The sequence below is a fragment of the Manduca sexta genome, chromosome 26 (genome assembly GCF_014839805.1).
Source record: "Manduca sexta isolate Smith_Timp_Sample1 chromosome 26, JHU_Msex_v1.0, whole genome shotgun sequence".
In the NCBI taxonomy this organism is placed as follows: domain Eukaryota; kingdom Metazoa; phylum Arthropoda; class Insecta; order Lepidoptera; family Sphingidae; genus Manduca; species Manduca sexta.
The window spans coordinates 3376649-3393743 of NC_051140.1; the positions used below are offsets into that span (position 1 = coordinate 3376649).

Consider the following 17095-nt stretch of genomic DNA (forward strand, 5'->3'; position numbering starts at 1 on the left):
CAAATGTCAATGATCATATATATTATGTCACTTTAATCATTGAGACACTGTCAAACAGAGAAATTAGAATTTCTTGAAAAATTGTATGGTTAAATTGGAAAGATTTACATTTTACAATGATGTCAAGTGTTTCTATGTGCCGATGCTGCATGCTGCGCCCACCGGATAAGAACTTAAAAGCGTCATATACATCGTTAGGCAAATCTGAAGTGTACGCTGATATGCTGAAGGACTGTTTTGAAATACATGTAAATATTTAATTTTCATTATTATTGAATTTACGCGAAATATATGTAATATAAAAAAAATATGTAAAGCAATATGACGCTTTCGTAATAAGTATTTATTTTCTTGTAACGGTTTATATTTAATATGTTTATCTTACTTTATGTAATTTTTTTGTTTGTGTACTAATTGAGTAATATTTTTAATGGGTCTATTTCTAGTCACTTACTTCAATCAGTAGGTACTTGCTATATAAAAGTATGCAAAACTGCATTACACTATATTACTCTTCTATTATAAGTATCTAATTGCTCCATCCGACCGCGCTTAATGTAGACTGTCGCGTTCAATTCTGACAGACCCAGAGGAAAATATCACTGGCTATACGTCGTAAAAACGAGTTCTTGAAACTCTTACACTCCACAAGACCGCAGGGCCATCCTCGCTGCCGAGGATCCTTCTAATAGTTTCGGCTTGTGTGCCAACAAATATAGTGATACTGGTTAGAATGTTAGTTCACTATGACTACGCGCATCTATAACCGTCGATATTTCATGCTATACCAGTGACCATTGTGAGCCCAAGTTTCATAACATGTTAGTGGGTTGCCCTCATCATGGTCCCTTAATTTTCAAGGGTTGCGATCGAATGTAGCACTCACCCAAAAGTTTGTTGTGTTTGTATAAGATGGCCCTTGCCAGGCTAACAAATATAGGGTCAGGTTAAAAAAAAGTCTAGTCTAAGGCCCAATACTTTAAACATCCGACCTTTACATCCTTTTAAACCTTTATCTGTGGAAAAGGGGTCTCATAGGTATGTCTAATTGGAATTTAAAAAGAAAATAATTGTGGAGTGCAAACAATATTAATAAATCCAAATTTTCTCATTGCATAAGTATTTGGTTTATTTATTCAAAATTATAAGAAGTGTTAGATATTGCTACTCATACAGAAACTTATACCTTTTTCTAAAATGAATAGAGATAAATACTGCCACATATAATCTTGACCCCACATTAAGATTGATGTATGTGATATTGACTGCCTCGTTGGCGTAGTTGCAAATGTATAGTACAGTATGAGTATGACTACCACACTGAGATCCTGTATTTGAATCCCTAGGGTTGAACGAAATTTGAAAACCTCCTGGGTGTTTGAAAAATTTTATAAGTCTCCAATCTGTGAATATAACCTAGGACATTCTGATCCATGGTCCCTACATGCCTTACCTACTGCTCCAAGAACCCAACTAAAAGCAGCAATAAATTATTTATGCTAATTCATCATAGTTTTCCCTGCAATTATTTATTTATTAAATTAAGATGCAAAATAGATTACAGTTGTAAAGGTTATGCGCTAATCAAACACCACTGCGTGCTCAAGACTAACTTTATTTTTCCGTCTACCTACCCACATTATATTTATATTTTACAAACACAGTTACCTACAATCCCTTTCATAAACAAAATAAATAAAAATTCAACATTTCTTTAGTGATATAAAAACATAATATTACCTACCGCAAACATAATTATATTTATATTTTTTTTTTTCACATTTAGGGTAATTAAATGTTCACAAAACCATTACACATAAAATAATAGTATTAAGTACTATTTAATCTTACACTATATGTACAGATAGCTGTTAATATGTAAACTTGTGACAGTTGTAAAAAAAAAATAGCGGAGATGATTGCCGGCCACACAGGTACACTAGCTTGTCGTTGCGGGGTAACCCCACCGATCAGGCGGTTTCACTGTCCTGCCGGAATGAGTGCGATAATAATAATTACAATTTGATTGACCAAGTTCTCGATTATGTAGCTGTAAGTTGTTACTGGAGCCGAAAACAACAGGGTACGCAGTAGTAGTAATACTGTTTTCTAATTTTATGTCATCATACAAAATTGGTTTGGTTAATTCAACGTTTCGGTATGAATCAACAATTAAATGTTTTCTATTGCGTCGTATTATATTTATTTACCATTATTCATTTTAATCAAATAGGATCGGAGACCTAAAACTCGTTAATCGTTGCTGAAATCCATTTATTGCAAAACCATACCTTAACTTTTTCTCCTATCGACAATGGTTTTAAAGACCTAGATCCTTTATCATAATACCGTTTTTGAATATTTTGTCGGGAAGTTAATTTGCTTCTTGTTTTATTTATTATCTTTGGCATAAGTAATTTCGGCGAGCATGGAACTATACTTCGTAGCTTCCTATTGAATATTAATTCCGCAGGAGATGCTATTTCTTTGCTTAAAGGAGTATTTAAGTATTCTAAAAGCGCTAAATTAATATCACCTTTACTGTATATAGTCTTTCTCATGATGTTTTTTATAGTTTGTATTGCTCGTTCTACTTGACCATTGGATTGGGGATACCTTGGTGATGACGTCACGTGTTTAAAATTCCAATCCCTGGCAAAACAACAAAAATAATTCGATGAAAATTCGGGTCCATTATCCGACATGACAATTTCTGGTATACCTAATCTACTAAATATATTTTTCAATTTATGTACTATGTTTTCTGAGGACAGTGAACTTAATTGAGAAATTTCCACGTACTTACTAAAGTAATCAACAACTATAACATATGATTTTGCCCCCAAATGGAAGATATCAGTTCCTATTTTGCACCAAGGTCGGCTAGGTATTTCATGTGGAATTAAAGGTTCTCTTATGTTTTGCTTTTTATAAGTTAAACAAGCCTGACAACGGGACAAGTAATCCTGTAATTCCGAGTTCATATTCGGCCAAAACATTATTTCTCGAGCCCTCAGCTTACACTTTTCGATGCCCAAATGACTGGCATGAATTCTTTTAAGCATCTCACGTCGCATACACTTCGGAATAACTACCCGAGAGTTCTTCCATATGATCCCAAAATCTACTGTTAATTCATCTCTGCTGTCCCAATAACACCTCAAGATGTTAGATACCTTACACTTTTCACTCGGCCATCCTTGTTTTATAACTTTAATTAGTTCTTGAGATTCTACATCATCTTTGGTACATTTTGTACTTGTAAAAATGCGTGTCAGTCAATGGATTACTCGTCGTTAACGCACATACCTGCGCCTGCGCTTCAAGGTAGTCGCGCGACGAGTGCGCCTCGCTATGTGCCGCCGGTGCGACTGCACGGGATAGTGTGTCAGCAATAAATAGATACTTGCCAGGTTTATATATTAACTTAAATGTATACGGTTGCAAACGTAATAACATTCTTTGCAAACGCGCCGGCGCACTGCTGAGGGGTTTGTTTATTATGCTTACCAAAGGCTTGTGATCCGTTTCAATAATAATATCTGTACGGCCGTATATGTACGTATAGAACTTTTCGCAAGCAAATACGCATGCATACAATTCCTTTTCTATTTGAGCATAAGATTTTTCTGTCTTAGTTAATGATTTAGATGCATAACATACGGGCAAATTATCTTGTAGAAGGCAAGCCCCTAAGCCGTTTTACTGGCGTCTACTGATATAACCACAGGTTTTTCTAAGTTATAATATTGCAATACTGGTGGCCTGACTAGACATTGTTTAAGATTATTGAAACATTTTTCGTGTTCAGCATTCCAATGCCAAGCAATGTCCTTTTTTAATAAGATAAATGTTTTTTCCGAAAAATTTGGAACAAAATTACTTACATACGTTACAAGGCCCAAGAATCTTTCCACATCTTTCGTGTTATTTGGTATCGGCATATTAGTTATAGCATTAACGTGGGAACTAATTTTGTAATTTTATGGCCTAAATATTTTATTTCCGTCAAACCGATTTTGCATTTTTCCTTATTTAGTTTTATATTAATATCTTCGCACCGCTTAAGTACCGCCCGCAGTCGTTGATCATGAATCTCTTTTGTCGGGCCATAAATTAATAAATCATCAACAAATAGACTAACCCCATCTAAATCATCAAAGTGACTGTATAAGCGTTTATGAAAAACTTCTGAAGCGGACGATATTCCGTAAGGCATTCGTAAAATTTAAACCTTCCGAAAACTGTGCTAAAAGTGCAAAGATCTGTACTATTTTTATGTAATTTTAGTTGCCAAAATCCTTGCTTTGCATCAAGAGTGCTAAAATATTTTGCACCGGATAAACAAGTTACAATTTCTTCAAAAGTTGGTAACTTAAAATGCTCGCGTTTGATTGCTTTATTTAAATCACGAGGATCCAGACAGATACGTAAATCACCATTTACCTTTTTAACTACGGTCATACTATTAACCCAATCTGTCGGTCCCTCTACTTTAGCTATAATTCCTTCACTTTGCATTTGTAATAATTTACTTTTTATTTGTTCTTTCAGAGAAACAGGTAATTTTCTAGGTGCATGAACTACCGGCTGAGCATCTTCTCTCAATTGTATTTTGTATTCACCAGGCAAACAACCCATACCTTCAAAAACACTAGGAAACTCATCAAATATGCTTTTACTATCTGTTTTATCTGATGTCCCTATAGCCATAACTCTTTTTATTAATTTCAGTTCCTCGCACGAACTTTTACCTAATATTGGGGATGAATTAACATTTACGACAATAAATTGTAATAAATATGTGGTATTTTTATATATAACTTTTAAATAGCATTTGCCTAAAACGATAATCGGACTACCAGAATAACCCTGCAATTTTATAGATGTTTTAGTTAGCTCACTTTCTTTTATGTGGATTTTACCAAGATATTTGCGCGGCAAAACATTCACATCAGCTCCAGTGTCCAACTTAAAACATATTGTTTGATTGTTAATTTTTAAATCAACTAACCAATCACTGTACCTATAACTATTATTAAATTTTACCTGATCGGTTGAGTCATCCTCCTGCACTTCGTGGACTCTGCCTACCCTACACATCCTAGCGTAGTGGTTCATTTTATAACAATTATTGCACCGTTGTCCGTATGCGAAACACTCATTATGCTTGTGTATGCGACCACAGTTTTTACACAATATGTTCCTGTTAGCTGTGGTTTCTGTCTTTCGTGAACTGTTCCTTGGTACTTGTATATTATTATTTGACTGCCTAAAGATTCGTGCTTGGGCCGGAGGGTAGTTATTTTGATACAGCGGTCGTGACACGAATGAAGTTGACTGCGAGTGCGTGTTTCGAAATCGTTGTGACTGCGGACGCGTATTACCGTACTCATAATCGCGCTTCCGATTTACAGCAAATACTTGAGGACAGCTTGGCTTATTGCTTTCAATATTTGCACCTTGAGAAATTTGATGAACGTGCTGGTCACCATTTTCTTGCTTAATATTCTGTGCGTGAACACGCGACATTTCAGCCAATCTACATATGTCGAGAGCCTTCGGTAGTGTAACATCAGGTTCTCTTAATAATCGCTCCGCCAAAGCCATATCGCTTATACCACAAATTAAACGACTGCATACCAGGTCATCTCGCAGATTTTCAAAATCGCAATTGGCTGCTATTTTGTTCAACTCAAACACATATTGCTCCGTTGACTCCAATTCGTGTTGATCTCGTTTAAAAAATTTATGACGTTCGACCGCCAAATTCTTTTTCGGTATGAAAAATTTATCAAATTGCTCAAGTAATTCGTTAACAGTTTTACATTCCACTTTAAATTGATCGTACACTTCGCGACACTGATCTCCAATTACATGCAATAATATATTAACTTGTACTTTGTTGTCCTTCTTCTTCAACTCGCATGCTTCGAAGTAAGTGTTAAAAGATTTCTTCCATTTGTCCCAGTCTCTGCTTAAATTTCCAGATGTAGTATTTAATAAATTATTTTCGAACTTAAAAGTCTCAGGAGGTCGCAAAACTGACTCCATTTTAAAATTTCAATACCGGCTGCGCCATGTAAAGGTTATGCGCTAATCAAACACCACTGCGTGCTCAAGACTAACTTTATTCTTCCGTCTACCTACCCACATTATATTTATATTTTACAAACACAGTTACCTACAACAGTCAAAAAACTATAACAAATATAAAATATACAAACATAAAACTAGAATGTATTCCTAAACTTAACACCCTTATATAAGTTAATTAAATTAAGATTGCATTGCTTTTTTGTGCATACAATGACAATATAGCCAAGGGAATCTCAGGCTGGTGTAGTATACAATATCAAATAGTCCATGTACAATGAATTGTTTTTATTATAGATGCTAGTGAGTGATGTGGAGGGTGATGGCGGGATCTGCGAGGTGTGTATCACGCGGCTGCGCGACGCGTGCGACTTCAAGCAGCAGGTGCAGCGCTGCCTGAAAAACATACAGCTGCAGGCCACACTAATGCTAAAAGGTCTGTTGGTGAATACAAGGAGGATTTAGGAAGTGGCAACATGTGCAATTCTGTGCCTCTTTAGAGGAAATTATAGATTAATTGCATAAAATAATATAATCTTGTACTAATAGTGTCACATTTTGAAATTCTTGAGCATTTTTCCAATCATAAATGCTCAAGTATTTCATATAACATTTCTGTTACAAAATTTTAAATGCCCTACAACAGAACCTTTTCTTTTATCCTGTTACATATTACTATTTCTTTTATATTTTCTGTCTGATTGATATTACATACTGATAGTTATGTGATTTTCACTACGGCAGCTTCGAATCTTAATTAGTAATGCCAACAATATTTTTATATTCAAAACCTTTGCGCTCGTATTTGGTTCGTATCAACACAAAGTAATCTGAGTACTGAATATTTCAGATTGTCGAATCGTTTTTAGTTCTAGACTGACCACTGATCATGTTCAAATTAATTATTCATCCTCTTCACATAAAGTATCAGTGCCAAATTTCAATCCTTTTCTTTCTCTCAAACATTTAAGTCATTAACCGTGCTGTCATGTTGACCCGTTTATGTATTTGAAATATAAATCAGTCACCAAGAGCATATTCTATCTAACAGCATAGTATATTAAATATTTGAATTTCAGACGAAATAGCGACGAAGGTGAAATTAGAACTTTCGGAAGAAGACGACGACAATGGAATATATTTTTTAGGTAAATATCTAGAAAACAAACGGATTTCGTCCAGCAAACAGCACAAGTTAGCACAGAAGAATAGTGGTGGAGGCGAGCTCGCGTATGTACACGCTAAACGAAAATAGCCGCATGGCACGTGTACGGAAATAGAGTATCAACTAAGGAACTAATTGTACGAAACATCAGTGCATTGGACGTTAAACTAATCCATCACTTTTTCTCACGACTCGTGCCTCTACACGCTCATGACTGGCACAATTACCAGAATTGTAAATAGTTATTTACCAAACAAGCATAGCAAAATCTGCATATTGTTGATTTGTAATTAATTGTATCTTACAGATGTGAAAGAAGAGATGTCTGACTACGAACATTTAAGAGATGATGATGATGAGGAAGAAAAGAATTTGGCCGAGATGCTCGGCTTCAATGACATCACGGTGAAAAGAAAACACGTCGAGCAGAAAAACAGTTCGAGCAAGAAACGCGCCATCATGGCAGACACAAGTATAGGTGAGGGAATATTTAGGGTTCATTGTCATGTTCATTTTAAATCCATGCAATCATATTTTCATCCTACTATCCTACAAGTATTATAAATACGAAAATTTGTAAAGATCTTTGGAGGTTTGCATGCATGTTAGAAGTAAACTCATAGATTACAAAATAATAAAATAAACATTTACACTAGCTCTGGTAAATGGTCAATTCAGTGACATGACGTCACATATCTAGACACTTTCCCGCCCTCACACCCACCACTCCAACTCCTGTAAGCCAGGATCAGCAGTGGCATGCATTTTATGACACCGAGCGGTGAAGCTCGGCGAGTCTCAGGGAAAACTAATTTGTCATTATCCCGCAGCGAAATTAATCAAATAGAAAGATAGCGAGGAGTTGGAAATATTAATTGTCCACTTCCCTCCAGAGCAATGCGGGTGACAAAATCATGATGTAAGGAGGCGATTTAACCTCAAGGATAGGGACGTTTACAACTAGATAAGCTAGTTATAAAGCACCACGGATAAAATTAAATGAAAGGGTCCTACCACATGAGCTGTTAGATTTGATTACAATAGGCATGGCAAAAACGCCGGAAAGCACGGAAATTCCGTCTAGTCTCAACAAGGTTCATGTAGTATACAACCCCAGATGTTATTTGCATACTGTTTAACATGATGTTGCGCTCTTCATGCCAGAGACCACACTCCCAAAGTACGTGATGAGCAGATTGTTCAACCTTGTAACCAGGTGTAGAGCATGGGCAGGCAGGAGAATCAACCAGCCTAAATGAGAACAGTTTACCCTTAAAATGTGACGTGTGACGTCATCGCAAAATTAGCCAGTCTAAAATTAATCAATTCCGAAAAAAAAGAATGTTATTGCAAATAGCTTATAGTTCTATAATCTACGCCGATGGCAATATATCATTGTTTTGCATATTGTCAATAGACTATTCTGCGACTCACTACTGTATTGTAGATAGGTTTCTGTCATTCTTAATAATAAAAAAAAACTTACTATACAACATTTCCTTTACAGAAAAGAAAGCGAAAAAAATCAGCACTGGTCCCTTAAAAATATCAATCAGAGCTCTCTCGGAAATGAACAAGATCATAAAACCTGCGAAGGTTTTGCCTAACATACGATTTATCAATGATAGTATGAAGCACAAATTGAACATAGACAACATTCTCAAATATTCAAACTGTACGCCTTTTTCTAACAAAACACTGGCGGGAATCGTCTGCGCTTATTGTAAAGAAACATTTCAAAAAATTGAAGAACTAAGAAATCATACGAGAGAAAACCACAATGGCGTTGATTTGATCGACAAAAAGAGGATGGACAAAAATAATCTGTCGGTAAAAATGGACATCACTGATTTAAAATGCAGTACTTGCATGGCGAGCTTTGACGTCATAACCAATCTGAAGAAACACTTGAGCAAAGAACACGATGTGAAATTTTATTCCGACGTGCATGACTATATTCTAGAATTTAAGTTGACTGATAGTGAAATGTTGAATTGTGCGCTTTGTAATTCCACATTCGAGACATTTAAAATGCTGTTGCAGCACATGAACGGACATTACCGAAATTATATCTGTGAGGTTTGCGATTTAGGTTTTATAAATAAACATCGTCTTAAAAACCATCAAAGAACACACGAAATCGGCAGTTTCAATTGTACGTTTTGTGACAAAGTGTTCAGCACTCGAGTTAGAAAGATGTGTCACGAGAAGTACACTCACAACTCTGGCGCCCGGTACACGACGAACTGTCCGCATTGCGATCAATCTTTCACGAGTTATTACCAAAGGAATAGGCACATGTTCAAAGAACACAACATGGTTGCGGCCTCTTATAAATGCAATATATGCGACAAGTCATTTATTCTGAAGTCGAAGCTCACGGCTCACATAAAGAAAGTTCATTTGATGGAGCGGAATCACATTTGTGCCGAGTGCGGGCAAGGATTCTTTATCAAGCAATCTCTGGACGAGCATATGATAAAACACAATGGGGAAAGAGTGTTTAAATGTACAGTGTGTCCTAAAGCATATGCCAGGAAGAAAACCTTGAGAGAACATATGAGAATTCACAACAACGACAGGAGATTCAAGTGTGGTATATGCGCTTTGGCATTTGTTCAGAAATGCAGTCTCAAAAGTCACATGTTGTCAAACCATGGCATTACACTGGCTGAGTACGAGACCTCTAGAAGTGATTTATGTAGCCCGGAGAGCCTTTGAGTGTTAAATAAAAGTAGAATGGGAAGGGAAAGAACTGGTTGTATTCCTGAGGGATATACTATAATAATATATAAGTGATATAATCTGTTTATGGATTAAGCCGGTTCTCTTGCGATCATTACAATAGGCCCTGCGTTTAGTCTGTTTTCTAACACAGTGGCGTCGCCTAAATATTTGAACAAGCAACATGCTGGAGCCCAAGATGTAGGAACTATTATTTTGTAATAACGTAACTATTGCTAGTCAACTCGATAACTTAGTATGTGCAAGGGAAGGTGTTGTAAATGGTATTAGGTAAGCCAATGATAGATAAGATCACACTATTTGTGTCGCAATCGATGTCATTTATACCGTCAAAACCAGTAATTGGGCGCTAGCTATGAAACATAGCATGCACGAACAGGCACAATATATCTTTTGGCACCTATTTATTGAAACAACAAACCAAACAGCGCAAGAGACCCGGCAACAGATGTATCATAAAAAATACTTATATGTAAAATAAAAGTGGGTTCATCTTCTAGTTTAATATCATTGTTAGTCGTGTAGAATGACAAACTAATTAAATTGTGAGTTTCAACGTGTATCAATAAAGATAACATTCAGTAGATTCTCCCGATACCTTGTGTCTGACCTGTCACTATAGTCTCGGGATATGGTGTAGCTACAATTTCAAATCTAAGATGAACAAGCTGTGTTAGTAAGACTAGACTGTGTACGTAATGTTGGTAATTTTTAAAACGAAATACATGTCCTTAAGCGGGCTGTAGGTTAGCAAGAAAACTTGCAGAAGTTATTTTTCCGCAACCGATTATTACCGCGTAAAAAGACGCAACTACTTCTGTCTCATTTTAAAGTTGGGAGTTGCAAGTTGTATGTGTATAGAAGTGTTGCAATATAGCCGGTAACGTATGCATCTGGAAGTTGTAGCGCAATGTTGCTGCGAGAACTTCCTAATCTACACTTTAATGATCAGTGTATATGGGTGTATGTATTTGCTAGTGGTATACCCTTGTATACGGTGGTCGCTATCCGGATGGATATAAAAAAACGTTACTAAATGTGGCAAGTGTTTAATGTGCAATATGTGACGGATTAGTCATGGTCGTGCAGCTGCTATGAAGACATACCTCGAGGGGTCCTAAGTAAACTATCGTATCTGAATAAATAGCAATATTCACTTCTCTAACGTTTCATTATCTAGGTGCTGTTTACTAACAAACCCATTAAAAAACATTAGTAAATAGTTTTTAATGGAGTTTTCTTTTCATTTATTAACTTTTGAATTGATCGTACCTAGATAACGAAACGCTAAAAAGTTAATATCGCTATTCTTCCAGATACGATATTTTACTTACGAGCCATCGACCTGTCTCTGGTAAGAATTGAACAATGTTGCAGTGTTCGTTTTTGTTATTTAAAAGTGAGTTTGGGTTACATTATTACTTTTATCACATCTAAATATGAAAATTATATTTATTTTTTGTTACATATTCAATAAAATATAATGGTATTTTATCGTTTTAATTTCTTTTCCTGTGTGTCGACCTTGTAATAAAAAGATTTTTTTTTTACAATGGTATTTAACTCTTTTTTATTTTCTACAGTTATCAAATATTTACTTCGAATAAATAAAATTCAGTAAAATATTAACAAGTTATTTTAAAAAGAATAGGTTCTTAAAAATTCGACAAAAGGAGTGAGTGTCAAGAAAAAGAAGTGATACTTGCATGTGACGTCACTTGTCGATGCTTTGACAAAAAAAAATCGTAAGTTGTCTATATTTAAACTCAAGAAAAACCCATATCACATCAAAATCGTTTCGGTAGTTTAATCTCACCAGTCTGTTTCTTAATTTATTTAAAAATAATTATGATGTATTTCTCTTTTATTATATAAAAGTGCACAACCGGGCTTTTATATCGAGAAAGAACTTTTATTCTTGCAGAGTCATAGCTAAAAACCGATAAGCAATAAGATTGCGATTGATTTGAAATAAAACATGTAACTCAATTAATCGTGTACTATTAACATTTATTTACACATTTTATATTCTAAAGAGAAAAATATTCTTTCGTTTCTACTTTATTTAGGCACCTATTTTACAATAATTTTGAAATCTGTAATAGCGGTTCACAAAGACCCTTGTTTGTTGGGAGATTTGTAACTAATAACACATTACACTTCATTGAAGTTCTACAACTTAACTAATTGTTCTAAAAATAATTTATAGTAAATACTGGCTTTTGCTCGCGGCGCGCGTCATAGAGTTTTTCCAGGATAAAGTCCCCCTTTATATGTTCCCGGGATAAAATGGAGCCTATATTTTATGTTATACCTAGAGGTCTAGAGCAAAATATATGTGAAAACTGCATTCAATACCTTGCAGTAGTTTTGGCGTGATGCGTGTACGAACATAAACGGACAAAAATAAAAAAAAAAATGTTCTGGTTTCTGTTGCTCTAGTATTGACTTACCCACTTTCCGATATTAGTTTGTCTTCAATATCTCAAGACATCGGCCTGTTACAATTTTATTATTACACTTTAAATCACTTCGACGCCTCTAGGTTATACTGGCTTTATACAACCGAGCATATTTTTTTTTAATAATTTTTATTTGGACTTAGTATAATATTGCTAGCCGATCACAAGCCCGGCTGTGGATTTAATCTTTGTACACGGCACATTCCTTTTCTTGCGATAAATTATAGCTCATATACATACATGATAGACTATGAAGACGTTATATCGCTCGCTGCAACACTAATCCCGTGATTCGACAACAGATGGCTCTTCAAGCTGCATTTCTGCACAAAAGTTAAGCCGCAAACGTCACATTTGAACCTCCTGTCGTTATTGTGGATCCTCATGTGCTCCCGCAGTGTGTATTTCCTCGCGTAAGACTTTTTGCACACCTCGCAAGCGTATATTCTCTCACCCGTGTGCTTCACCATGTGTGCCTTTAGGGCTTTCTTACTGAAAAATCTAAATCCACATTCCGTACACTGACAATTGCGTTCCATCAAATGGCTTTTCTTAATGTGATACATGAGTAATGACTTCAGAATATAGGCCTTGTTGCACACGTTGCATTTATATTGCGCTTCGTTGTTGTGGACTTTCACTAAGTGCTGGTTTCTCTGATAATAGCTTCTGAATGGCTCATTGCAGTATGGACAGTTGGATATGTTCCTCGCTCCGAGATGCTTCATTTTCTCGTGGTAGCACTTTTTGGAGCGGGTCGCGAAGACCTTATCACAGTGGTCGCATTTGAAACTGCCTTCTTGGTGCGTCGTTCTGTGTGCGTTTAGAGACCTTTTCGTCGCAAAAGCAGTACCACATTTAGAGCAGATATAGTTGCTGTAGTGCTTGTTCATGTGTTGTTTCAACATTTTAAACGTTTCATACGTAGAACTACACATAGCGCAGTCGAAACAGTCCCCCTTCTTTAACTTGAACTGGAGAATGTGGTCTTTGATATCATTGTGGAACGTCTTGTCATGTATTTTCACTAAATGCTCTTTCAAAGCTCCCAGATTATCCATTTTGGCATCACACAAGGTGCACATTAAATCAGCCACATTCAGCTTGACGCTGTATTCAGTCATGTCAAAAGAAGACTTGAACTCTAAGCGCTCTTTCTTGTGGTCTATTTCAGTGTGAGTTCTTAAATCAGCTGGGTCAGGGTAAGCCGCCTCACAATACCCGCAAATGAAGCCAAGAAGGGATTTATTCTTGAAAGGCGTAGCGTTCGAATACTTAAGAATGGTCTGGAGGTTCTCCTTATGTTTTATTTTGTCATGCGTTGTTCGGGTCCACATGAGGTTGATCTTAGACACTGGTTCGATTGTTATTTTTCGTGTTTTTATTTCTTTTTTCGTTTTCATGTCTGGTGAGTCGCATGAATCTGTAATAGTTTTAAAGTAATTAAAATGCATTACTGGTAACTGGTTACAGTGTTATTGTATCAAATAAATTATAGATTATAGAGCTCTACACCTTATATAAGAAATTTGACATAAACTAACGCAAAAATGGAAAAAACTTACTCATGGAGGTAGTTAATCGGTTAACAATTGTTTTTATTTTGTCAGCTCGCCATGTGTTGTCGGTATTGTGGGACTTCTTAACGACTGGCTTAGTTTTTTTAGCTTCTACCTTCTTTTTCAATGAAGACTGGCTCGTTTTGGACTTCACCAAGTGGATAGGTTCATCTCCTACTGAAATTCGGATATTTTATCAATCAATAGCCACATATAACATCGTCACATTAAATCAGTCATTTCACTTGCCCTCCGTGCTTCTTAACATATGTTAACTCAACAAATGGAACAATGTAAAAGGTACGTGTCTTTAAAACTTATAAAGGTTACGTATACGTAAATCGTCCCCCCTCTCCGCCGGAGGTATTTCTTGTGCGCTTGGTCTCCACACCGAATGCATGCCCATGCACGGGCGACATTTATCGCGGCCCTAGGCACTCAGTTAAGTGTGTATACTTCATGGTTGCCAATTCACATTGAGGCCTTTAAGAGCTCGCGGCAATTACCTGGCCTTCTCCCATCCTCCCGTCCTAAAATGGATCTTTGTCCCTTGCCTACTTTCCTCCAGGGCCCTGCAGTTGCTAAGCGGAGGGATTCCAGTAACATACCATCTTTATAAGAAGAAAAATATGTGTAAATTGATTTAACAAAAAGTGATCTATATTGTAGGTACCTGCATCAATCAAGTAATAGTCATCAGAGTCCGCATCACTGTCATGTTTCAACTCGCGCTTCACTTCAAGATGATTCCCATCTAAAAATTAAATTCTAATTAATTTCTATAATTACCAACATTGTTTGTGTGTTATGCTGAAAAAAAAACTTACAAGCTTGTTATTATCCTTGATTGTCAGTCCATATTTTTCAAATGAAAAATACACAGCTTTGTTATTACTGTTTCTAATACATACTAGTGTAGTTTGTATAAATTATAAATATTTATTACCTGTATCTGTGATGTAATCATTCTCATCGGCACTATCTCGTTTAACTTCCAGTTTAACTTGTAATTGTCTGTCATCTAAAAAAATTGAACTTGTACTTAATTAGCATGCTTTCTTAATGAGAATTTAAAATGGTTAATGTAATATTCGCATAAAACATGGAACAGGAATGCAATAATTTAGTTAATATAATTTTTATATGCAAAAGGATGATGATTTGTCTATTTATTATCAGACAAGCAGTTATAAGAAACTGATAAGCGCCCATATTCTGTTAATCTCAAATTATTTTTTAAACTCGCAATATATCTGTTGCATCTCTTCTTGAGTATATTGGTATTCCAAGCTGACAAAATCTTCACGTAGCTTGTTCCACATTTCAACCACTTTATTACTTAGAAAATGTTTGTGGGGGTTTTTTCGAGATATGGTGGTCAATTTGAGGTGGTGACTGCTGTAGTGGATATTTATATTTTGTTTAAATATTTTATGGAATATGATGGCACATGAAATCTCAGCAGCAAAATGTAATCATTCATAATAACCAAAACGCTAAATTAAATCCATACCAGAACATCATTAAGTGTGTAAATAAGATGAAGCACCCTACAATCCTGCATTCTGCCAGACAGTTCCGTACCACCAGATGAAATCCTGTTTTGTAATATTTAGTAAAATCATTGATGTGTACCACATGTATATTTTACTACTACATTTTGTTCATGAATGCACTATAGACATCTGGGAAACCTCACTGAAGTTCAACACGTTATGTCCTATGCTTAAAGTGCAATTTATAGTTCATACTTCTTATTCTACTATTTTCCTTATCCACAAAATGACATTTAATCTCCATAAAGTTGACCAACATAAACTAAAAATAATGAAATATAATAATCTTTACAGCATATGTGCCATACCATCTTCAACATTGTGTAACCTGCTCCTGAGCTTTTCTTCCACTCTTAGCACTTGTTTCTTGAAAGAAAGTGAACTTTGCACGGCTTGTATGCACACATCACATATTGAGTGAGGATAATATTCTGAGCAGGACAACTGTGGAAGCCAAGATATTTGTACATACTTCATTTACAAAGTTATAGTACTTACATAAAACTGTAATTTTGGTTTTACATTACCAAATATACACAAGTGTTTTAGTAATGCGATTAATATGAATTCAAATATATTGACTAAAATAAAAAAAAAATTGGTTGCCATGAAAATATGAAAGGATTCAGCCTTCTGAAGTCCTACCATATGCTATTGAAAAAGAAATTATTTATATTCATAACTTGCAAATAAGAGTCTAAGCAGTTTACATTATTAATGTATTGAATTTATCTTTGTACATTAATCCAATCGGCATTGGGGCCCATACAACATAAGCATCAAAAGTTGAATTTCGATATGTGCTTGTGAATAATAAAACTATAACTACGTCTAGATAAAGCATTTATTTATTGTAATTAGTATGTAGAAAGATAACGCACGTACCACAATATTAAAACATTCCTGTAACATGTCAGGATAGTATTCTTTTTCATTACAATTCGTGTAAGACGTGTAAAAATCTTTATGAATGCCTTTTGAAAGACAGCACCGGCATTCACTAACCACTTCCATTGTGTTAAATAATGACACTCTTAGGAATATAAACAATTTTATATTTTCCAGTGAAACCTATCGTTAGATATTTGTGATTTCGTGATCATATTTAATATTTTTATAAACATATAATTTTTTAATTTATATACTGTGGCCTGACTGAAATGGAGCATTGCAAAAACAATAAGTGCAAAGAGTTCGAAATAATGTTTATGATAATTATACGATATTAACGCGACATGGGATGAGGGTAAAATAATGATAAAAAAAAATGTCAACTGTCATTTGTCAAGTGTCAATGTCATGCCTCAGGGTGTAAATCTCAGACCAATGATGTACTCACGAAGTTTTATGGGGATCGAAATTTCAAATCGAATCGAATAGAATTATATATACATAGGTACGATTTTATGTGAAACGACATAATATCAAAGCTCGTATTACTATTGCAAGTTGTAAGTTGATATTTCAACTCTTTTCTATTATATAGCTGAAACACCTATCGTTAAACCAAAT

At 35.3% G+C, this 17095-nt stretch overlaps 2 protein-coding genes across 4 annotated transcripts; one reads left to right on the plus strand and one right to left on the minus strand.

The window, feature by feature from the left end:
- LOC115450050 (zinc finger protein 43) lies at window positions 1–10779 on the plus strand. Its single transcript, XM_030178002.2, has 5 exons — window positions 1–248; window positions 6394–6532; window positions 7176–7244; window positions 7569–7739; window positions 8769–10779. The coding sequence occupies exons 1-5, from the start codon at window positions 117–119 to the stop codon at window positions 9980–9982; spliced, it is 1725 nt and encodes a 574-aa protein (XP_030033862.1). The 5' UTR covers window positions 1–116; the 3' UTR covers window positions 9983–10779.
- Window positions 6116–16760, minus strand: LOC115450049 (GDNF-inducible zinc finger protein 1). Of its 3 annotated transcripts, XM_030178001.2 has the most exons (7): window positions 16469–16739; window positions 15892–16027; window positions 14974–15048; window positions 14701–14781; window positions 14034–14204; window positions 12709–13891; window positions 6116–6492 (listed from the first exon to the last, which is right to left on the minus strand). In XM_030178001.2, the coding sequence occupies exons 1-6, from the start codon at window positions 16595–16597 to the stop codon at window positions 12717–12719; spliced, it is 1767 nt and encodes a 588-aa protein (XP_030033861.2). In that variant the 5' UTR covers window positions 16598–16739; the 3' UTR covers window positions 6116–6492; window positions 12709–12716. The 3 variants fall into 3 exon arrangements, with proteins under 3 accessions (XP_030033861.2, XP_037299240.1, XP_030033860.2); XM_037443343.1 differs by lacking the exon at window positions 6116–6492 and having other exon boundaries at window positions 11991–13891; window positions 14034–14201; window positions 16469–16760; XM_030178000.2 differs by lacking the exon at window positions 6116–6492 and having other exon boundaries at window positions 11991–13891; window positions 16469–16736.
- Window positions 16761–17095: the final 335 nt, after the last annotated feature.